We start from the raw sequence: 24,594 nt of genomic DNA, 5'->3' as shown, positions 1-24,594 counted from the left end.
AACAATTCCAAGAAAGATTAAACTTATTTAATTTTAAATATCAAGGCATGCATTCACAAGAAGGGGCAATTTTGCCCCCCACAAGTCATTTGGCAATGTATGGAGACATTGGTTGTCACAGGGTGCTATGGCATCTAGTGGGTAGAAGCCAAGGAAGCTGCTAGGCACCCTGCAGTGTACAGGACAGCTTTCCTACCCTTGACAAAATAAAAATCACCTAGCCCCAAATGTCAATAGTGCCAAGGTTGCAAAACGCTGTTCTTAACCAAAGGTCTGTTTGGATCCTGGATAAAGTTCCACTGTGAAGAGCATGCACTTTGGAGTCAAACATTCCTGGACTCATATTTTGAATGAGCCTGTATGATGAGGCTTAGTTTCTTTAAATTGGAGGAGGAGTAATAAAAGTTATACAGTAGAATAGAAGCACCTATTGTGTGGATTAAATGGCACCCAACAATGAGAACTCAGTAGATGTTAGCTCCCTGCTCCCTCCTCTTCCCATCCCCCATGTCTCATTGCCAGTGCATGTTTAACATAATCTCAGGGAACTCCGTGTAGGGAATTATGCCTTCCAGAATTCCTGCTTGAGAATTTATTTTCCGTTAGCCCACACTCCATAGGCAAAGGATTTAGTGAACCATCTGGGAAAGGGAAATCCTATTTCCCACAGATTCATGTTTTCTCAATGACACCTATGCAGTGCCCTGCCAGTGGTGACCCTCATTAACCCTTGGGAATCTCCCTCTAGGGCATTTCAGAATATTCTCTCCAGCATGCTATCTTTGATTGCTGTTGGATGCCCCATTTCTCAGTAAATGGCCCTTAATTAATTACAGGTTGTTTGCTGCCAGTTCTAAATACAAGAATTAGGTAGCAGGCCATACAAATCTGGAGAGGTTTGGGGAATACCTAAAACTGGAATTAGGATTGGATGGCCCTAGGGAGACTTTAGATCGCTGACTTTATAATTTATCATCCAAACTAGGATACTCTTGAGAGTAAAAAGAGGAGACTAATAATAATTTATGCCCAGACAGTGGGCATAAACTGGAACTGTGTGGATGGCCACAGAAGGCTCTCCTCTTGATTGAAGAACCAGAGGACCTGAGAGCAAATCACTTGCTAACCCCTTCTGGCATTTTATTCCTGGGGACCTGGGATGTACACATTTCTGTCCAGTTACTGAGACCCAGCACAGAGATGGCGGTTTGCAGTAATAGTTTCTTCCCTGAAAACTTGGTGCTATGATTTCTGAAGGATGAAGGACTGGGTTGTTAGAACAAAAGAGAGACTTGAAAACACTGGCTCCCCATTCCTGATCCCCAGCCCCCTAGTCCTGCGTTGTGGCTGCCCCTCCCCCGCAGCCTTTATCCTGCCGGGTTCACTATTTTTGCTGCACTTGTTGCTCATCGCTGTGGGAGGAAACTCGGCTTCAATTAGTGTGCATTCCTGAAGCCTGCGGTTGCCGTGGTTACCCGGGCGCCAGCGGCCAGCAGCCTAGGCAGCCTCCAGCTCCTTTGTGGTCGGTGGGCCCGGCTGCGCGTAAGGGAGGGGACGCGCCTCGGAGCGGGAGGCACCGAAAAATCGGCTCAGCCCTGAAGAGAAAGAATGGCAACGCTTGAAAACCGGTCCGGGACAGTCGTTCCATTTTTCTCTAAAGCCAGCTGCCGCTATTCAAGTGTGCAAGCTTGCGTTCACACGGGCAGTGCCTTCAACTTGGGGCTGGAAAGTGCTCTGTGGTCCAAGACCCTCAGGGTGAGCGGGGGCCGGCAAGCCACAGAAGACTGAACAGAAATTCCCACAGCCCAAGACCTGCCAAGCTTTGTGGTCCCTCCAGTCTGCCTCGGACCACTGAAGCTGTTTTAGTTAAAAGCGGCCATTCTTGATTTCTATCTGTCTTTGTGTCTTGATACCTGTGCCAGTCTGCTAGATGGAATGCAGTGAATCACACCAGCACCCAGAAACTCAATTTCCTCCTTCCATAAATCCCACCCTTCCCCACGTCATTTTGACATCAAATCTAGCTGTCTTCTGCATTTCATCTCCGGCCAACTCAAGCATGTTATATCACTAAGAGTCTTTTGCATCCCTTCATTCTCCAGGGCCAGGGAGTTGGCTTGAAGGAAGAATACCTTGCCATCATTTTTACTAATGTTTATTAACTTGTAGCTGCATGGCAAATGCCTTTTAATTAGACCACATTGTGTTAGGATTTATTCAGTGATTATTTTCTGGTTGCAACTTTAAAAGGTACTAGAATTTTCAACACTCTTCAATATTTCCCTCATCCCTAAATTAATTATATAAGTAGAGCAATAAGGTCATAAATACAAACATATTTCAGGGTCACTCACTGCTAGAAGAGAAAGTGTTGCTGCATATTTCTAAATTAAGGATAAACAAATCTTGAAAGGGAAGGAGACTTGGGGGGGGGGGGAATACTGGACTCTGGATGAGTAGGTCCAGATTTCACTCTTGGTTCAATTATTAGTCAACCCTGTGAATTTGAATAAGATTCTTAATCTCTTTGAGCCTCAGGCTTCTTAAGAAATGGGATAGATGGTGAATTAGATCACCTCTGAGATCCTTTCTAACCTAACATTTGGTTCTAGAATCCTGTGTGAGTGGAAGTTGAGTGCCATTTACCAAGCTTATATAATCACTGCCCAAAAGCATAGAGCATTTATTGATAGTTAATGACAGATGATCCAATACTGGCAATTTTATGGAGAAAATTCAATGGCAAGAGTTATTCACTATAATTTAAAGTAAGCTAAAATACAAATAATACAAAGAAGAAAAATGACAAACATGAAATGCTTATAAATACATAGTTTATAAATATATATAAAAGAAAGGGAAGCTATCTCACACTGGTGATGAATAATCATAAACTATAGTCATTGAATGCATGGTTGCCATGGGAATACAGAATAAAAACTGGAATGTGTATGCCCTTGGGAAATTTCCCATCTACTTGGGATTCCAAATAGCCATAGAAACAACTTCATACTTAACGGGCCAGAGAAAGGCATCTGCTCTCCTCAAAGACTTGGGAGAGAAACATTTTGGAAGGTTAGAAGCTGAGAGAACAGGGGGGTGGATACATCCTTAAAAATGGATCTAGGGCATTTCAGGAAAACTTGGATGCGAGATGGAGCCCAGATGTGCATTAAACAGAAGAAAAAAAGGGAACCTCAAGGAGCTGAGGAAGAAAGCATCCTTGATTGTACCACACAGAAGGCTCATTTGTATAGTATATCATCACACCTTGGAGGACTCCAAGTTGATAAGTTCACAGAAGTGGAAATAATTATACTGTCAGCAGTGTGAAATCATAAGGACCAAGGAAGTGTATTATTCCTCCTTTTCACAAGTCCAGTGCAGTGGATATGTCTGCTGTCATCAAGTGCTTGAGTAGTAGGATGTGGAAACAAGTTTGTCCTAAATCCAGAACTTCTGTACCTTCCATTGTACTTTGAAGATATGGACGAATAATCAGAGTTTAGATTTAAGTTTAAGAGTAGAGCTACAACAGTATTTTTGGCTAAAATATTTTATCTCTGGAATGGCTGTCTTCAAAATACACTAATATGGTAGTTTCCAATTTGTTGGGGTGTTGAGTGTAACATTACGTCAGTACCCCTAGGTGACATGGTGACATTTTGGGATGTTCCAGTGACTACAGGATGTTCATGGTATTTTGCCCTGAATCTGGGGTTACTAAATATCCCCCACTACATAGCATAGTGCTGAGTGAATGAATGAATGAAAATGAAATGATTCCTTCATTTTCTTATTAAGAGCCTATCTCCATCCAGAATGTATACAAGTCAGTGCATCAGAAGTCCAGCCAGAAGCACAGCAAAGCAAACAATGGGGGATAAGGTTGCTCCAGGAAACAGCACAGTCCTGTGCTGCCAGGAAAGCCAAGTGCAAAGCAGTCCCCACCCTGGAGGGATTTGTGCTCTGCTTTTGGAGCAAATGTAAAGGAATCTTTGCAGGCTGGAGCGAAGTGACTTAATAAAAATGTGTAGTGGTCCTTGAGACCACAGAGGAGGACACCTGTTCTTAGCATTCTTACAGGACTCTGTCAAGATATTTCAGAGTCTTGCAGGCTGTGTGTGTGGTAAAGATTTGCTGAAGTGACTTGGCTGGTTATCTTAGTAAAGAATGTAAGTAAATCCTGTGATGAAGGGCCTGGTCTACCAGGAAAAAAATTATCAGAGCCTTGGGGAATGTCACTGGGACATGGCTGGTTGTGAAATGTGCAAGGATTATGCCATAAATACAAGCGAAGTGGGAAACCAGGCAAGGACTTGTCTCTGGGGAAGGATGCCAGCCCACATGGAACCTGATGTCAAAACCCAAAAAAAGTTAATGCAAAGCAAAAAAAACTAGATTTGTCAGGAAGAAAGTCCTTGACCTTTGTAAGTCTTGTGAAACAGAAACAGGTAGCTAAAATGAGTTCTATACTTTTGGACAAACAGGGCTGGGTGCCCCTTCAGAGTTGGGATGACATCCTGCCCTCTTTCTACCACCATCTGGCACAGTATATGTTGTTCCTTTTTTGGTCAAGTGAATGAATGAATGAGAGACAATCCAGAAGTGAGCTCGTTCTCAAGCATATTTCCAAAGACTTCAGCTGGGGATAACTTCAAGGTGGCAGCAAACAGCTGACGTAGGGGCTGAGATAGGCCAATCTGTGTTATTTTATTCACAATGAATGTTTCTATCCTGATCATTCAACCCAAAGCACATGAATCTGTTCGACTAGAGAGTATCTGACAGTTTGGTATGAAAATGACATTGGTGTGTGTGCGTGTAAAAAGTATTAGTATGCCCGATTTGTTTGGCCTATTCATGTGGAAATTTCTTTAAAGTAATGGATTCTGCAAGGTTTGGGGAAAACTGTTTGAGTGCTTACATGAAAACTGTGTTTTCTACTGATAGCTTGAGCTGGGATTTGAAAAGAATAAATGTGGCCTTCTATTTGCAGGGTCTGCTTTCCATCCCTTTCTCAGATGTTAAAGTGACTTGTAATTGCCGCTCTTACACTGAATCCTGGAAGAATGACTGTGATTCACAAGTGTTGGTAAAGCACTGCTGAAATCTAAAAAGTATTTACCGCAATTGTTCGGACTCTCTAAGAGCAGACCTTCATAGGACATGAAAGAATAGAACAGGAAGAAAAGAGAGCATTTCTGACTGGCAATAGCATTTCTAAGGAGTTGTTGAGCAAGAAGCTAGAATCGAAACAATGTTCAGATATATAGGATACCAGCATAAATCCACTTTTAAAACTGCCTTGAACCCCAATAAAATATAATCAGAGAGCTCTGCACACTCTCTAATAGTAGTAGTAGTAACGACTCCTCCCAATTTCTACTATGTTCTGAACTCTGAAGACATTTCATTTCACCCAATTTACTGCAAGAGTCTGTACACACAGCACCCAGGGGCTAACACTACACAGGTATATTGCAAGAAACCTTCACCTTCTGAAGCATCAGCTATTGGCTTTTGCTTTGGGAGATGAGAAGCTCGATGTATGTCTTTCTGTTGGATTGACAACTTTTGTGACTCTCCCTCCGTATTGCTAATACCACCCTCTCCTTATTTCAAAAATTTCAATAATATATGTAAAATATTTAAAGCATGTTTGTTTTTCCGTATTCTTCCATGAGCTCTCCTCAGAAATAAGAGGGGCCAACAATTTTATGTATTATACTGTTGCTTTTAGATTTTAATCTGAACACAGTGCCTAGAGCTTATCTCCACCAGTATTTTGTGTGTAAAGCAGTGTCAGAAAGCCACCTAGGCATCCTAAACAGCCTGTGGGCAAGTCCGGCTTCTGTGTTTTTTCCACCCATGAATACGTCCTGTGGTTGCAAGTGCATTGTCTCTGAGGTCTATCAGTTCATAGACCTATATTATATGGCTTGTCCATGTGATTAAAAAAAGATCTATGAGTTGATCACCATTATTTGAAAATCAAGATGTTTCACTTAAAAATATCAGGATTGGCAATAGGATATAAAAGGACCAGTAACCCCAAAGACACTCCTGTGGGGTACCTCTTGGTAAGAGGCAAATGGTCACGGCCCCTGTAGACATAGAGCTGCAGTCTCTACATCTCCACTGTTCTATTATGTTAGTGTTGGTCACCTATACTTATTGTGTCACCTGGTGGTTCCTGTAGACATTTGCGTTTGCAAACTCTACTCTCTGAATATCAGATTTGAGACCTACAAATATTACAGGTAAGGTGGCCTTATAATTAATTGCCCAAACTGGAATACTTCGAGAGTTAAAAAAAAAAAAAAAAGGATGCTCTTCATAACTACACATGAAAGTAGGCATAAGCCAGGACTGTCCCAGACAGACTGAGACATATCATCTTTCTGTGTATCGTCCACTTCAGTTGACTAAGCAGCAGACAGTTGAGACCTAGGAGGAGGAAGTAATATAGCTGTAGTAACCACAAAGCAAACCAATGGCCATGATGCCCTATATGCCCTGACTCCCAGGCCACCATTTCTCCAAGATAACATGCCAGGATGACGTGTATGCGCACCGTCTCTCCCTTAATGGGTGGACTTTTAAAAGTTAATAGTTATTCCAGAAGTAATTTTCTGGGAAAATGTACAAATCGGTAGCTTATATCAAAACATTTATATTATTAATACAATTAACTACTTTAAACATCCAGAGATGTTTAAAGCATCAGTAGGCTTGAGAACTAGATGATGCGTGAGCCTTAGGGTCACGTCTTAGCTGTTCCTAAAGACTTAGGCCAAAGACTAGTCTGAGATGTGTTTTCCAGGGTGCCTTTGTCCTGTGCCCCACTTGTCTCCCACCTGCCCTTCCAAGAGCGCTTGCACACTGTGCTTCCTACTTCAGCTGCACCATTTACCATCACAAATCTGCTAGCTGTTTGGCCTTTTGCTAGCTGTTTCCTAGTACAACTTTCTAGTTGGTTAGTAAGGCTTCAGAGCAGTAGAGCTATCTGGTACTGTGGTAGAAGATCTATCAGGGCCTTTACAGTTACCTTGATGTGGGATATGGGAGAAGCATTCAAGGACATCTTTCTCTATAACAGGCTAGTTGTTGAAAAGGCAAACTCCTTCCTCACATTTTCCAGTGTATTGGTTCTTGCCACCTCTTTGGCTCCCAAAGCTCCCCAGGCCACCTTCTCCGACACCAGCCTTTAAGCTTTTGTGCCATATCACGCAGAAGGTACTTGGGCCAATGCAACACAGGCTGTGGGTGCCATATGGAAAAGCCACACCATATACATATGTGCAGGGTATTTCTGAAGCCAGAAGGAGTGTAGAACAGTGTGTAACTGATCTAGCTTTATCTTTCCCTAGCCCTTGAAAATTTTAATCATTGACAGATCTTTAGGCTATAAATAGAATCATGTAAGGAAATGAATCCGTGTTAAAACCAAATATGTACTTTTGTTTTTATATGGCCCTGGAACTGTGTGTGGATGTATGAAAATGTAGGTTGAACGTTTGAATACAGATGGGCTAGATGTCCCAATAAAATACGCGGAGAAGGATGAATACACGAATGGAGATAGTGTGTATCAATCTGCTCAAGTAGGGATTTTCATGGTCAAGCAGAGGCTTTGCTTCCACCAGGTTCAGGTGCAGAGTTCACTTAGAGGGCTGCCAGAGCTTGCGAGAACCCTGGCTACATGTCTCTGCCTTCCATGCCACAAAGAACATGGGTCCCCAGCCCGTGAAGGGATGGCATCCGGAGTCAGGTTCCAGGCAGTATTTTCTTTTGGAGTAACCTCTTTCCTTCTTTCCCTTCTACCTCTTCTAGGCAGGACAGGTCTGCTTGCTGAGCTCTTGCCCAGTTTTGCTGTGGAGATAATGCCAGGTATTCAGACATTTAACTCTACTTGCTTAATTTGCTGTGACTCCATCTGTCTTATTTCTGCACTCGTCACTAACTGCTCCTTTAATTATTTATATGTCTATATGTGTCTGTGGTTTTTTCCAGGATGACCTGAGAGCATTGGAAGAGACTTGAAATTGTATTCTGTTACTAGACCCTAAAAGAATAATGATAAATAAGCATAGACTGAGGTGGGGTGCAGTCCCTCAGATTGCCTGCAAGCTCTCTGGCGATCTCCATGCCTATCTAGGTATTTAAGCTGTACCCAGAAAACTATAAGAGCCCTTAACAGAGTCATTATTTAGCTACATTCCTTACTCACTAAGTTACATGTTCACAAAATTGGCATACAGCCATGTAATTCTGAATTACCTTTTACAACTCTATCAGAATATTTTCTCTAACTTTATAATAAAAGCTATATATCCCTCCTCCCTTGAAAGGTACCAGAGGTACAGATTTAAATTGCTTTGTATACAACTTCATAATTTCTTGCGCCTCCTAAATCCTTGGGTTCGCTGGACCATACACACTTTCCCAAATGCACCGCTCTGCTTTTTAGGTGGCCTAGGTTGAACACACCCGCATAGACAAGCTGACAGTAGTTTGGCAGAACACAGTAGTCATTTGAGTGCAAAGAGGCTCAGAGAGAAGTCTGAATGACCTATGGCAGAGGGCATATCCAACTGAGGGAGGGGGAAAGGAGGTGACTCAGTCTTGTGTTGGAGGGTTTCTGCCCAAGCTTTCAGAACTTGTTGTTCCTGTTGGGAACAACAAAGAGATACAGAAATGTACCTGCCACTGACTTCATTTTAATTCAAGTTTGAAGAAGCATCTAGAATCTTTACAGTGGAACTTGACCAATTATGAATTCCCCTGGTCCTTTCTCATTAGCTGTCACCCCAGTGCAGACAGTCTTCCTGTCGATGCTGGTCCCTAGAACACACATAGGTACCCCTTTGTGATCCTCCTGTCCAGAGTTCCATCAGTGCGATATACATGTTCATCCCTCACACACACACACACACACAATGTTACGTTGCATTCCTTCCCCAGGTCCCATGGAATGGATGTGCGCCTGGCCTGGCTGTGGGCCACCTTGAGCGTGGTTTTTCTCTGTGCGTCCTTGCAGAGTGGGTGTTTGTTGGCCTGGTGATCCTGGGAGTCTTCCTCTTCTTCGTCCTGGTGGGGATCTGCTGGTGCCAGTGCTGTCCTCACAGCTGCTGCTGCTACATCCGCTGTCCCTGCTGCCCAGAGTCCTGCTGCTGCCCACAGGCCTGTGAGTACCGTGGGGACAGACCGGGATCAAGAGAAACGTCCTCTGTCAGGCAGCCGTGTGCCCTGAGCCCCTCCCTTACCTTCGTTCTTCCCCCAAAGTCAGTCATTCCAGACTTGTTTCTCTGCTTGGAGCCCCCAGCTCCCAGCAGTGACCATCCTGTCTGCCTTCTCACCCCCGTGCATCCCTCCATGTTTTTGGCCACACCTGTCACCCTGTACTTGGAATCCCCATGGACACTAGTGACGGCAGGAAGGGCCAGTTCAGAACAGCAAGGTTGTGCAGTTAGGCTGTGCCCTCTCCTTGGGGCATTCAGACTGGAGGCTCTGTCTCTGGTCGTGCCATGCATAGGCAGGGAGCCTGCCTTCTTTATAGCATGTGCAAAATGTGCTTTTGGGTACCATCCAGCCACAGATGACTTTTATTTACTCCCATGACAAAATGGGCCACAGAGGCACTCGTCCTCATTTAGTGATTCACGGTTTTGCTTTACTGGCCAAGCCTGGTAAGTATTCAATTTGGCAACCCTGCCATGAAGCAAACACAGCTTGAAGGAAGGAGACACACGTATGTCTTTGGTACCTTGAGTAGAGCAGTTGGCATGAGCCAGTGCTTCTGAGGTCACAGAGCAGGTCCAGGTGCCTTTCTATTGCCTACTGGAACTCTCTAGAAGAGGGTCAGGATCCTCGCAGAAGGGGTCCTGGGCAACCCGGCTGCTGGGCCTCCTCCAGTGGGGGAAGGCAGCCAACAGGCAATGTGGGTACGAGTGGGCTGCTGCTGTCACTGAGGCGGCTGCTGTGACAACTCCCAGAACCGTTTAATTACTCAGTTGCCAGGTACTAAACACTGTAATTCCGTATGTCGGTGCTTTTCGGCAGAGCTGGAAGAGTCCAAGAAAGTGGGGGTGAGTGGTTCTAATGAATCTGTTCAGGTTTAGGAGCGCGCACTTGTGTGTGTGTGTACAGGCGTGCACACACATACACACACACAGACACAAACCAGGACCTCCCTAGAGTATATCCTCAGGGATGTTTGGTGTGAGGGTTGCGGAGGGTGGGACAATATAATCTCTTTTGCTCTTCATCTCCTTCCACAGTGTATGAAGCAGGGAAAGCAGCAAAGGCCGGGTACCCTCCCTCTGTCTCCGGTGTCCCTGGTCCCTACTCCATCCCCTCTGTCCCCTTGGGAGGAGGCCCCTCATCTATCATGCCGATGGACAAGCCGCACCCACCTCCCCTGGCTCCGAGTGACTCCACTGGAGGAAGCCACAGTGGTAAATGTAGTTCCAGACCTCCCCTGTCCCATGCTGCTCTTGGCTTCCACTCTGCTTCTTGCTGAGAACCATCAGTGATGCTTCTTTAGGAAATGATTGTCTCCACTGCAGCAATGAGACCCTCCCAGCTCTATCCACTACTTTCCGGAGTGCACAGCAGGCTTTGCTGGGGCAGCAGGCCCCTGCTTTCTCCCCATGCTAAAACAATAAGCGCAGAAGCATGGTTCCTCTAAATGTTGACCTTTCAGTTCATAGTTGTCACCTCCCTGCCTAGTGCCCAGGGTGGTGGCAGATTCCATGACAGACACCAAGTGTGGGATCTGGTTTGTGTCAAAAGCAGCCTGGCCCCCTCAAGGGTAAAAAAAGAACGGACTGTCTTTCTTAGGATAATTAGATGCTAAGGGATGGTGCTGGAAGTTCAAAGAGAAAGGGCCAGACTGGTGCAGTCTTCCTGGAGGAGGTGAGATTTGAGCTGGGCTGGAGGAATGAGGAGGTCTCACGAGGGATAGGTGCTGAGCAGCCTTGGAAGGCAGCTTGGCAAAAGTGTGGTCACAGAGCACAATGTGACACCGGATCCAACTTCCATGACTGATCAGAAGAGAGTAGAAGGGTGTGTGGAGCCAGAGTGGAAGGTCCTTGAAACCCCTCCAGCAGGTCTGGGGCTTGGTGCAATAAGTGAGTGAAGGGCCAACACAGGCCACTGCCAGGGTGAAGAGGGGCTTGCTGTCAAGGCCAGTGCCAGGGGAAGAATAAGGAAGCAGAGGTCACAAGCTGAGATGTGACTCAAGTGACTCAGGTGGGACTTGTGAGCTCCTGAATGATGCCAGAGAAGTTGGGGTTGGTGTGGGTAGATGAATCTGAGAGATGCTTTGGAAGAAGAAACAGTAAGCCTTTAGGAAATGAAGTGAAGGGAGGCTCCAGAGAACTTTGCTCTGTCTAGTGCAAGATCACAGATGGAAATGAAGTCATTGCTAAAGGAGAGCTTATTTGGGTGAAGATTAGCACCTTGGGGGCATGATGAATTTGTGGTTATCAGCAGAGTAGAGGATAGAGTGTCTTTAAAACAGCTTCCTGGAGGCCTCCCAGGATGACAGGATGTGAAGATTAGGATTGTGTGTGTAGGAGATTTAGAAGATCGTTTTTTGAAGCTCTGGATGTGAGTGTGCTCCTGGCAGGGTCTGGACTGCCTTCCAGGGGGTGGGGAAGGGCATCGCCCACTTAGTGGCCTGTCAGTGCTGGTTCACGGGAGTGGACATCCCCAGTGAGTAAGTGGTATTGTGCTTTCTCCCTCTGGAGCCACAAGCAGAATACTGATTTTGGAGATTGGAAATGAGTTACAGACTAAGAAGTAAAAGTTAATGATCAAGGACACACAGGGAATTTGAGATGAGATAGACCATTTCCCCACAAGACGGCATGGACAAAGGGGACATCAAAGGAACGAGTCTCGCACACTTTATTTACAGATTCCGCTTTTTCCCAGCTTCTTCCCTCCCATCAGAACTCTTTCCCTCTTCTTATTTAATGGATTCTTACCATAAAGTGACTCTTATAGAGTGACTTCTTTTAGCCTTTCCCAAGTTTCTATTGGTTGCAGTTAAATCATTTTGGCCCCAACCTGCCGCACTAATCAAAGACAATTAAAAGTGGCTTGAAAAATAGGGAAATGTCTTATTTGTGTCACATAGCAAAGGCCCTAAGGTGGGGTGGCTCCAGGGTTGGTCAGCTGAACAGGTCACATACCTTTGCAACAGGATCTGATTCTTCCCATCTTTTGTGGAGTCATCCTGAGCATCCTCTGTCCTTGTAGGCCAGCACCCTCATTATGCCATGATGACCAGACTTCCAGGAGCTAAATGTATGCCAAGATAGAAAAAGCCGAGCTTCCCTCCCTTCTACAGGCCTTTCCTCACAGTGTTATCTGCAAGAATTGTGTTCCATGCCTATTCCTACAGCAGTTAGCGCAGTTATCCAGCTTATCTCTTAAACACCTAACCACCTTGGAGATGACCAAAATCAGGATCCTGGTAACAAGGAGAGAGAAGAAGGTAACAGCTGTGTTGGTTACAGCTAGTCTGGCCCATGTTGTCATTATCTGGTTGAGTCAGGACAGAGTTCTTCACAATCCCCCACCAGGCACAAGTCTGTGCATAGTTTCACAGGCAGAGTTAGAGATGGCATTTAGTCATTTCTTCTTTAAGAAAGGTGGCATTGTGTACAAAAGTGACCAGTGATATAAGAAGATAATGAATAATTTTTAAAAAAAAAAAAAAGGTGATTTTGATCAATGTTCCATATAGGTTATTCTGTAAAGAATGTTAGAAATGTTAAGAAATGCTGATTTGTAAAGATGTAAATTTAGCCTATCTTATATTTATATGCTACTTCAATTTTAGGGTAATCATCTAGCAACAGTCATTTTCCAGATTACATTTGTACACAATACACTTGTGAACATTCTGTGCATTTGAAAGATGTTGTTGATGAGCTATGTATAGGATAGCCCGTTGATTACCAGTTGGAGACAGATCAGAGGCCCCCTGATTCCTGCTTCCATTCTTCACAGCAGCTCCTTGAGACCTCTGTAACAACAAAAGATGGTCTCCTGCTCTGCTCTGGATCTGGCCCCTTCAGCCCTTTCATCATCATCAAGTTTCTCTCCTGAGAAAGCTCCTTTCTTCTCACCTCAGACCTGCAGCCCTTCCTTCTTGAGAGACTCCTCCCTTTTAGCTTTCAAAACATGTTGAGATTTCTCCCATTGCAATACAATTGTGAAAACCTTGTCTTCTAATGTTACTTCTCTTTTTTTTATAGCCCTTTTCATAGCCAAACTCCTTGAAAGAGTTTTGAATATTTAATGTCTCCATTTCCTCAGCTTTCACCTACTCTTCAACTAAATTCTGCCTCACTATCGCTTTCACCACTCCAAAAACCAGCTCTTGCCAAGTTGCCTTTTTTGCTAAATCTAATAGATACTTTTCAGACCCTTTCTTCCTTTGACTTCTCAAAAGCATCTGCTGTCTATCCCTTATCCATTCATCGTGCTCGGCCTTCCTCCACTCTAGACTTTTGTAATTTTTCCTACTTATCTTGCATGTGCAGGATGTTTTTCCGCTATCTATCTCCCAGATATTGGGGTGCTCTCCCTGGGAATTCGTAACTATGCCTGCTACTGCAGTCCTCATCGGTATGCTGGTGACTCCCAACCCTAGTCTTTCCTCTTCTTCAATGCCACCTATCCTACTGCCTTCTAGACTCCTCCACCAGGATATCTTGAGGGCATTTTAAGATATCCTGGTGGAGGATAAATAATAAAATTAATCTACTGTTTGTCAGTTTCAAAGCAACTCCCACATTTCTTATTTCAGTTGTTAACACCCTTTTTCATTTAGTAGCCCAAACCAGAAGCTGGGACTTCATCCTTATCTCTTCTTCCTCTCTTCCCTCATCCAAGAGGTCCCCAAGTCATTCAAGTTGTATCTCAAAATTACTTTGAGTTGGTTTCCTTTGCTCTGTCTTCATTGCAACTCTCTTAGTTCTTGCTATCATTATCTCTCCCTTTGATTAATACAGTTACCTCCTACTTAGCCTTTGCACATTGACTCTTACCTTGTTCTCATCTATTTAATTTCCACATCTACATGGCCTTCATAGATACTCTTGCAAAATTGAGTAGGCAAGCTGGGTTTTGAAATGCCATTTTCAAAACTAATAAGGATGTGTGTGTCTATATATATGCCTAGTGTATGTACACAGACAATATGCAAATCTTAAGCATCACTTCTCCCACAACTGCTGCCACCCTGGAGGTGGAATCTGTCAGCTGTTCCATTATCCATAAACAGCCTTACTTTGCTCAGGAACACAGGATAGGAGGAGCAAGGCTACATCCATGGATATCTACTTTAGAGATTTTTGCGAGTTTTATACGGTGGATTTTGCTCTTAGTTGAAAATTTGCTGAAAAATAGCTGAGCCTTAATTGAGTCAGAAATATCAGTCAAGTCCTTTAACAATAAGAATTTCTGAGTGTAGAGTTTAGCATCAAAGTGAATACCCCAGCCTCCCCTCTCAGTAAAATCAAAGTTGGCAAGGCTAATAAATTAGAGGAGGTGAAGTATGAAGCACCATCCCCAGCCAAGGACTTAAGTCACACTTGACTTAAGTCAACTTGAAAAGAGAAAATCAATCATCCATCAACCCTAACTAAAACATTACTGAGGAAAAAGTCATTTCCCCCAAAATGCTAGCCTAGGACCTTTCTCATTAAAATATCACCACACATCAGAAAGTTCTCTGGTCTTAAGACAAATTACAGATAAAAGTCAACCTGACACCATCCTATTTGTTTTCAAATAAAGAAACATTTAATGCCTGCTTACAGATTTTCCCTCAAGGAATGTTTTGTCTAGTAGAGTGCTTTCTGGGTTCTAGTGGATAGAAGTAAATGAGCAAAAATTTCTTCAAAGCAGTCTGTGGTAAGACTGTTCTCAGAGAAGGAAAAGTCTCATCTGCTTGGTGGGATCATGAAATGTTTTCTGCTGTTTATTATGCCCCTGAGTGCAGCTGTCACACACAGCTAGAGTTTACCAGGATGAGAATATGAATTCTAGTGGGCAGCACACCCAAACCCATAACAAAACCAGACGCAAAGCTCTGAAAAGAACTGCCTTGCTTCAGTTAGTCTCTGAAGTGACGATCTCTCTAAAGTCTAAGGATCAATACTTTGCCTCTGTCTTTTTTGACAAATTGGGGGATTTTGCCTTTTGAAGCCAGGGGTGGGTGTGAGTGAGCCATCAAAGCTAGTACAGTGGCGTCTCACAAGTATTAAGACAAAACTACCATCTTCATTGGAGGCTGCAGAGTCACTGTGACTTCTCAGGAACATGATAACCTATACCACATAATCAAATCTGCCTCTTAATGGGGAATGTAATTTGTTAGAATGACACAGAAAACAATCTAAGCTACAGTTGAAGTTGCTGTTAACAGAGACATCCAGCTGTTGCTCAGGATGGCCGCCATCGCTCACTGCCAGGGGACAGCTGGTACATTGTCCCCCATGACACCACTTCCCAGTCCTTTCCCCCATTCCATTAGTACCAATGTTTAGCATATCTCTGCTTCATTTATTAAGACCACGTAGAGAAAGCCATAGCTGCAGGTAGACTGAATCCCCTCCTAATGCCTACAAACATTCATTTTCTCCATGTAAAAAAGAATCACTAAGAACAAGAAAATTTACCTAAACTGTGCTATTTCCTCAAGCTACCATTCAAGTCTTCCCCTTCCTGATGAAAATTCTCTGACAAACCATAGCTTCTTCTACCTTACGTTGTAGTCCCTTATAACACAGTTTCTCTCCCTGAGTTCTGTTCATTCATTCATTCAAACACATGTTTTAAGTGTCTACATTATACTAGGTACTAGGTACTAGGGATGCAGATACAGAGAACTGATCCTTATCCTCAGGAACTTAATAGTATAGGGAGGGAAATTCTAATGAAAATACTTCCTAAAGAAATTTTTTAACCCTCCCCCCATCCTCAAGCTATATAGCTCAGCAAATACTTATTAAGTGGGCTTTACACTGATCCAGAATGATAAGGATTCCTTTCCTCCAGGAGTCATTAGGGGAAGATTAGACATTAATGCAAAGAGCTTCAAACCAGCTAGAATATATTTAGGACCATAATGAAGGTACAAAGTCAATGAGTTATTAGCTAGGAGTCAAACACAGAGAAGAGAAGCAATAGAACTTTTGTAGCTTATAACGCGAAGAAAGCCTTTGAAATAAAGTAACATTTGGGCTGACCTTCATAATTACAAAGAACTGAACGTGTTTTGCTGATTTGATCTTTGTGTTTTCTTTATGAGAGTGCTGATAGGGTGAGGAGTATTAGTTGGGTTTTTTAGAAAACTGAATCTCAGGTAGGGGCCATTGATTTGAGGTTCCGCATACACCACAGCATGCCCACAGGTGCTGGAACCGGCCTCCCAGCTCTGTTTCATCCATCAGACATAACTGCCTCGGAACAGACAGAGCATTTCCGTGGGATAATTGCATTTTAATTGAACTGTCTGTACTACTCTGTAAACGCCTCTGCAGAGATTGAAGAGGGTGTAGCTTGATAAGTAAAATAATTTCTGCTAATAATTGCTTCTGCGTAAGGATTATGGATCTAACCTACAGGAGAAGGTGCCACTAAGAAGCAGGTACTTCGTGGCATTTTTAAAGTAATTCCAGTTTGCAGCGAATGTGGACTGCCCAGTGTATTCTCAAATAGAAAGTCAGTGCACCTGCAATGGGTGTGTGGGCAGCTTCCCGGTCTGCAGTGCCAACGCTGTGATTAGAGTGTGGAATATTATATTTTAATCTCTCATGTACATAGCTTGTGTGGGAGCTTTGACAAGGGTAACACAATCAGAGAAAGGAAAGCAGGATTTTCTCCAAAGGGACACGCAGTGATCTGACTTCTTGGTGGCATCTGCCTGCCTTTGGGAGCAGAGACTGTACAGTCCTAGCAGGCTAAAAGATGGGGCCATGCCTCAGACCACACCACCCGCAGCCCCACTACAAGCATTTCCTACCCTGGACTCTCCTTTCTCCACTTCCTTTTCTATCCTTCTGCACTACCTGTGTTCCTTGACTCCACAGAGGCAAGATGCCCAAAATGGCTAGGCTTCAGTGAAACTCCATATGGCACTGCCAGTGTTCTGAGCCAGTTATAAAACCCACCTAAGCCAAAGTTTCCTCACAAAATGTGGCTAAAAATAGTAACTTCCTTAGGTGGTTGAGAGGAGCAAATGGTGTGTAAAGCACTTAGCTTAGTACCGAGTTCATTTTCAATACCCAATACGTATTGTCTTGCCATCACTGTTCTGTCTCCATCCCCTTCATTCCTTGCTTGCTTTTCCCTCCCCCTCTCATCTGTGAAGATTAGACCTGCCTGTGTCTGGTCACTGTGGGACTAGCATTGGACTAAACTTCAGTGGTACGGGGCTTATCAGCCTTTGTCCCTGAGAGGATGAGGGATGGGAATGTGGGTGATGGTATTATCTGTCATGCTTTAGCTTTGTTTTTTATTATGTCCTGAAAATAACACCTGCTTGGAACCATGAAGCAGCAGGTTGAATTAATCATGTCTACAATATGATATTCTCTTTCCTGTGGGGAAAATGCTAAAGAAATAAAATGAAACTCTATTGTTAGTAATCTATGGGTTTTGCATCTTATTTTGTACCAATGCATATATAGCATGTCATCTAATACTAGCTCTTGTGGACCACCCAGTTCTAGAATTTCCACACAATCTCCCAGACAACTAGAGGCTTCTATGTTACCTCTGTCCTGACCCCTGAGGTTTGGGTATCTACTTTAAAGTCACATGTGCCCCACCAAGTGAAGGTGTGATGTTCACACAGGAGCAGGGGCAAGAAAGTGGTCTTTGTACATGAGTAGATTCCCCCAGGCTTTGAGAAGCTTTGTAAGCTTGACATGGGGCTATCAGCAGTCAAGAGATGCAAAATAAAGATTGACAAATAACTAAACTATTGGAAGAGACTTGGTGGTTGGGTACTACTCCCCAGTCCAGTGATGCCACCTGATAAAGGGGCTCTCAGATATGGTTCCACGTGGATCAATGCAGATTACTTTTTCGGGGTGGTTTCAAAAAGAGCTATTGTAAGTGAGGGCTATTTTTCTATTGGGAAGAATAAACAAAGACTTCCTTCCTCTCATTCTTTCCACTTACCCGCTTGTCCTTTTCCCAACAGTTCGCAAAGGTTACCGGATCCAAGCTGACAAAGAGAGAGACTCCATGAAGGTCCTATACTATGTCGAGAAGGAGCTGGCTCAGTTTGATCCGGCGAGAAGGATGAGAGGCAGATGTGAGCATCTTTCCGTTGTATCTGATTTGTGCCTCCTACAGGGGTTCCTAGCTAACGGAGATTTGAGAGAGTTCCAAACTTGGGCAACTCTGAGCTTTCAGAGTCAGAACTAGCAGGTGCACTGGGGACATCATCCTGAAGAAAGTAGTTCTAAATACAAAGAAGGGAGAAAAGGGGGCATCAGAGGTGAAGTGTAAAGCATGGGGGTGTCACCTGGATTTATGGTATGTTCTTCATGGAACAGCCAGTCCTGCTAAGGCAGGCAACCCCAGGGTAGGCAATGTTTTATTGAGAGAGTCTTTTCCTACTACCTCCTCTAAAGTAAATCTTCAAAATAATGAGTTAAGAGATGGAAGCTCAAGTATCAATTTTCTAAACATGAAAGGCACTCTAGCATTGAATAATCCAGCTACTACTTGCTTTACGGAGGCCTCAGTGACAAGAACAGTCTGGCAAGTGACTCCTGAAGAGAGACCCACCTTCCAGCAGCAGCCTCTAAAGGGCAAACATGGAGGCCACCTCTCTTGCCAAAGGAACGTTTAAATGACTGAGTCTGCAGATGACAGCACCCCAGCTCTTAACCCCAGCCCTTGGGGACTTTGCAGCTAACTCTTCTAGTCCAAATGACCATCATGAAAGGCAGCCCCGGGGCAGGTCTGACATGAATGGCTAATTGTCAGAGAGGCTAATTGTCAGTGAGGTTGCTAGGGCTCTTCTCCTGCATTGGAACCAATGGAAGCCTTGATGGAATTGTTGGGGAAACAGTCCCAGACTAGAGGAGCTTTATGCAGATTAAGGACAACATATTCCTCCCGGTTTGCAATGCTATATTCATCCTGTCTGAGTTGCAGCCATCGCTGCATCCTCCCACCACCTTGACTATAAAAAGACCACCTCCAGATTGGAATGTCAGGAATGCAGATGTCACTGCACTTGACAAGCTAGTTGTAACGGTGTTGTCATGGATCCCTGGAAGGGGACAGAGACAGAGACAGTCCATGATCAAGGAGAAGAAACCTGTGGAGGGAATATGTGACTCTCACAGCTCAGAGAAAAAGTTTAAAACTGAGGCTAAGCCTAAGGAACAGAGCCTAGTTTAGATGCTGTCTACCTGCTTAAATGATAGAGGATCCAGGTATAATAGTCATAAGGTAATGAATCTTCGCATCCTAGGGGACACTAAGGGTGACTTTGGCTGCCCTTTGCTATGTATAGAAAAGGAAAGAGAAGCCCAGAGTGTCAAAGTGACAGATACAGAATTAGTGCTTTGGTTTTTACACAGGAAACTTTGAGCAAATTGGGGGTGGCTATAGGGTGGGGGACTATAGTCCTCTAGCTCATAGGACTTTAAAATTCTAGAGCCAGAAGAGACTCAGTTATTGAATCCACGAAGCAGAGAAGAAAGTCAGCAGCACCTATACTCTGTGCCAGAGCAGAACTGGATCCTGCCTGCTGATAGGTTAACTGTGTGGAGATGAAGTAGGGATATAGTTTACATCCCTTAGAGAGGTTCTGAGAGCTAAACAAACCCTGGGTGGCTCAGGGAAAAGGAATCATCGTATGGTTTCAGATTTCGGCAAGGAAGTCAGAAGAACTGGGGAGTCTGTAAGAACAAGGAGTTCCAGGGTCAGCACATGAATTTTCTGGCCTTGATGATGCTCATTGGCCTTGCCCCTTGTAAGTGGGGCGGGGAGGTGGGGTTGCTCTTGGCATGTTTTTAATCTAGAATCCTTGTACAGAGTCATCAAGCAATAGTCCCAAAGCATATATATTCCACCTTTTCTTTTTGTGAGTAAGTTTTATTGGGACACGGTCATGCCACTTCACTTCCATATTTTCTATGATTCCTTTTCATGCCACAATAGCAGAGTTTAATAGTGGTAACAGTATAGCTTGCAAAACTTAAAATATTTACTGTCTTTCCCCTCACAGAAGAGGTTTACTCATCTTGTCCTAGAGTTAGATTAATGGGTGTCAGCAAAGTAGGATGTTGACATCATGTTTAGTGTGCTAGAAATTTTAGTGCTCATACAACCTTGATAGTCCATCATTATGAATGGCAAAATAGGGAGCACTCACTATCTGGAGAAATGGAAAAGGTCCAGTATGCTAAGAAGTTTAAGAAAAGTCTTGAGCCAACAATGTGAATTTTCAGTAGTCTCACTTGGTACATTTTAAAGTTCTCTTGTGTAGTTCTTGAGAAATTACAATTCTTTAATTTCATGAGTTATGAGAAAGGGATTGTGAGTGATGAAATAGAAGGTTCTCAAGTTTATTAAGCAGTAGTATCAGAGTTATTTTCCTTTAAAATGAGCACAAACTAGTCCATTCTCCTTCAGAGGAAGAGTTGGTCTAATAATTACAAAACTTGCCAAAAGGTATAAGAAATTTTCCAGCTGATTGCATGACCCAACGGAGTGATGTTTACAGTTAGCCCTGGGTCCTGGTAAAAGCAAGCCACAAGACTATGTTCATGAGGTGGGGGGAAGCCCTCTCCCCTTTTGGTGAGTGGGAACCAGCAAAAATTCTCTGCTGCAAAGACAGCTGTAGTGAGGAGAAATAGAGGGGAATGTAAGACACAGAGGGCTCCCTGCAGTCTGTCTTGGCTTAGCTCTCCCTGCACAGCCAGGCCTTATACCTTATAAATGTTGATTTTGATAATATTTTGAAGTTCTAACCAAAGGATTTGAGAAAACAAATAGATTCAGTTACATTACAAATATAGTCACTAGATTTATTTTTTTAAGTAAAATGAAATTCAATCTATTTCAAAGTTCTATAAATAAGTTGTTTTTCCCCTTCCAGATTGTGATTTCAGTACTTGTTCACAAGTGCTTTGTAAAAAAAGCTACTTAGGCCACCTTAGGAAATGAGAAAGAAATCTTTGATCAGCCCCACTTTACCCATTGACATTATTGATTGGGGCAAGAGTACAAGTGCATCCCACACCCCCTTTTTCACCCCATATCTCCAAACAACTGCCCTGCCCTGCCCTGGTCACATACACATGGTGCCCTCTGGGACATGGTGCCATTTGGGGAAGATAGTCCAGGTTCCTGGATGAGCATCCGGAAGGGGCTAGATGGACAGTAGGTTCTGTGGACTGACTCCCTGCTCTATAGACCAGGGCATAGCTGAAGGAGGGGGGGACTGGAACACCTCTAAAGCATGGGGTGGCACTGACTCTGAAGGCCCCATCATGGGACATGGGCAGCAGTAGAGAATATTCTCTGATCTGTAGCCTTTCTCTTTTTGCCCTTTTGACTCAGCATGCCTGGGATCCTCACAGCTCTTCCCAGAATTATACAAGAACATGAAAAACCTTTGAATGAGGACGATGATGTACTAGGAGGTGGCCTGCTGCAGAGAGCCCCAGTTCTCGGAAGCCTCCCTTAGGTAGAACGACAACAGTTGTTTCTTATTCTAAGAACAGAGCATGTAGGAATCTTCCCTCTCCATAGGCAAGTGGGCTTCTTCTAGCCAGAGCACCTTCCTGCTGAGCTAAGAATGCAGTCACCACTAGGTGCAGGGTCACAGCCTATCTGGACATGACTTGAGGCTCTCAGGCGGGAGTCTCCCAGAGCTTCTGTTCTCAGTCTTTAACTGAGTTCTCATACTAACATGGAGAAATCTGCCATGCCTGGTTCTGTCCCTACAGATAACAACACCATCTCAGAACTCAGCTCTCTGCATGAGGAGGATGGCAATTTCCGCCAGTCTTACCACCAGATGCGAACTAAGCAATTCCCCATGTCCGGGGACGTGGAGAGTAATCCTGACTACTGGTCAGGTGCCATGGGCAGCACTGGGGCAAGCCGGGGACCCTCAGCCATGGAATATAACAAAGAGGATCGGGACAGCTTCAGGCACAGGTGAGGAAAGCTGGGGGGAGGGGGCACTGTAAATGGAGGGAGGGTGAATATGGGCTGTCACCCAATATCATCTCTGTCTCCCATTCTAGTTTACCCTGACATGTCTCTTCTAAGAGCTGTTGAACACCCCCTTCTCGCCTTTATTAAGCAAGGGAACATTCAAGGGCCTCTGAAATGACTTCTCTGGACCCTTTGTTAAGATTTCCCTTTCTCAGCTGTTTAATTCTGTAACCTCTTAAAAACGCCAGCCATCAACACCATCATTTTGTGTCATTTGTTATGAAAAAGGTAAAACACCAAAGACAGACTATTGAATTTAATTCTAACTCTAAAGGAGTTAGCCACGAATGTCATATTGTAAGTTGGGGACAGCAATGCACAGATAAACAGGTAAACAGTTTCCCCTGGGTCATGTGGACAGTGAATGTGGGAAGCCAGCATTTGCATCCAGTTTTGTGGGGCTACATTCCCACTGAACAGCCTCTTCCCCCACTGACCTGGCCTTTATTTACCCTGAAGAACAGAAGACACTGCCTTTCTTTCAAACCTACCCACTGCAGGGGTTCCTGTGACCTACTGCTCCAAGACGTAGCCTGACCCTTGGCTCTGAAGGAGGAAAAAGCCCAACATTACAAGGGCCACTTGGGCCACAACTGTGTGCTGCAAGCCACAATGCCCATGCTGGCCCTGAGGGTTCAGGAAGTACAACCAGAGGTCAGATGATAGTGATCAGAAAGCTGTGGGCCTGTGTTTCAGCACAGCTAAGCACAAAGCATTTTATCCCAAGTGTTTAGGGTTTTTATTATTATTATAGTTGATTTTTACATCATTTTGTGCCTTTTTCCATCTTAGTTGTAATCCTTCTGGACTTTCCATCACCAATTCACCAGGCACAAAGCATTTTTATCCACACAGTTCTCTTTTGGCCCAAACTTGAGAGAGCGCGCTGGTTGCCTTCACTTTACTGTTTGAGATGCCCAAGATTATCATCCAGGGAGGAGGAGAGAGTTGTGTCATGTCTTATACCCACATCTCCTAACCGTATCCCAAAACACAATGGGCTGTCTTGTTCCCCACCCTTAAACCTCCTGTCTCAGCCCACAACTACTGGACACTTGATACTGCCGGGTCGCCTGATCACTGTCTCCTCTGCCCTCAGCCAGCCACGGTCCAAGTCGGAGATGCTGTCGCGAAAGAACTTCGCCACCGGGGTGCCGGCCGTCTCCATGGACGAGCTGGCGGCCTTTGCCGACTCCTACGGGCCGCGGCCGCGCCGGGCAGATGGCAATAACCATGAGGCCCGGACCGGGAGCCGCTTCGAGCGCTCGGAGTCGCGGGCGCACGGGGGCTGCTACCCCGACGGCTCGCTGGAGGAGTACTACCCGCGGAGCCGCAGCCGGGAGCCCCTGGGCGACACGGAGCGCAGCTGGGCCTACAGCCCCGCGCGCCGGCGGCCGCCAGATGAAGCGCACTTGCCGCGCCTGGTGAGCCGCACGCCGAGCGCGGTGCCCAAGTATGACCACGCGCACCGTGGCGGCGCGCCCGAGCGCCAGGCCCGGCCCGAGGGCGCCAGCCGAGGCGGGAGCCTGGAGACGCCCGCCAAGCTCAGTGCTCGGCTAGGCCCGCGCAGCGCCTCTTACTACGCCTGGTCGCCACCCGCTACCTACTCCTCGGCTGTGTCGGGCGCTGAAGACGACGATGAGGATGAGACCGACGAAGCTCTGCCGCCCTACAGTGAGCGTGAGCTGAGCCGCGGCCCGTCCTACCGCGGCGGCAGAGAGCTGTCCTTCCACAGCAACTCGGAGAAGAGGAGGAAAAAGGAGGCCACCAAGAAAACTGTGAGGCCGTGTCTGGCGCTGCTCCTCCAAGTGGGCTGAGCTGGGAGCCTCCAGGCAGGGTCGCAGTCCTGGGGTGGAGGTTGGGGGGTTGGAGAGAACAGGAGGGCCCTTCCCCACAGATGCCAGGTGGGGGACCGACCTATGGAAGCAGCCGGGTTAGCCTGCTCTGGAGAGCACAGATAGCTAACCTGATTTGTTCCCCCTTACTCTATAGAGAACAGGTGAATACACAGGCAGGGAGCTCTGGAGAGTTGGAAAGGCAGTGTGAAGTGTGTGGCTCTTCAGTAAGTCCTTAACAATTCCGTCGGTTCTTGGAGACCCACTTTCAGCTCAAGGACAGCATAATGATACAGGCCCGCAAATAATGTCAGTTGGTTCAACATCATGTGAATTGGTTTTTTCCTCATCCACATTATAACTAAACAACTTTATTTGAGGGCCTGCTGTCAGATAATGACCAGCTTGTAGATGGCATTTAACATCAGGGATTCTAGGCAACCATCACCACAGCAGACCCTTAGGTGGGCCTCTGGGT

The 24,594-nt window shown here is 45.0% G+C and overlaps 1 protein-coding gene across 1 annotated transcript in view; it reads left to right on the top strand.

Annotated features, from left to right (window-relative positions):
- The window catches only part of ILDR2 (immunoglobulin-like domain containing receptor 2), a 55,819-nt gene that overhangs the window by 24,912 nt on the left and 6,313 nt on the right, over nt 1-24,594 (top strand). The window contains exons 4-9 of the mRNA XM_012729003.1: nt 7,837-7,893; nt 9,044-9,190; nt 10,284-10,460; nt 18,236-18,349; nt 22,008-22,221; nt 23,381-24,059. Coding sequence (XP_012584457.1) covers nt 7,837-7,893; nt 9,044-9,190; nt 10,284-10,460; nt 18,236-18,349; nt 22,008-22,221; nt 23,381-24,059 — 1,388 coding nt within the window. The remainder of the gene's footprint in view (nt 1-7,836; nt 7,894-9,043; nt 9,191-10,283; nt 10,461-18,235; nt 18,350-22,007; nt 22,222-23,380; nt 24,060-24,594) is intronic.

Source organism: Condylura cristata, unplaced genomic scaffold (assembly GCF_000260355.1).
Source record: "Condylura cristata isolate star-nosed mole 26May11 unplaced genomic scaffold, ConCri1.0 scaffold00024, whole genome shotgun sequence".
Lineage (NCBI taxonomy): Eukaryota > Metazoa > Chordata > Mammalia > Eulipotyphla > Talpidae > Condylura > Condylura cristata.
This window is presented reverse-complemented; position numbering and strand designations above follow the sequence as displayed.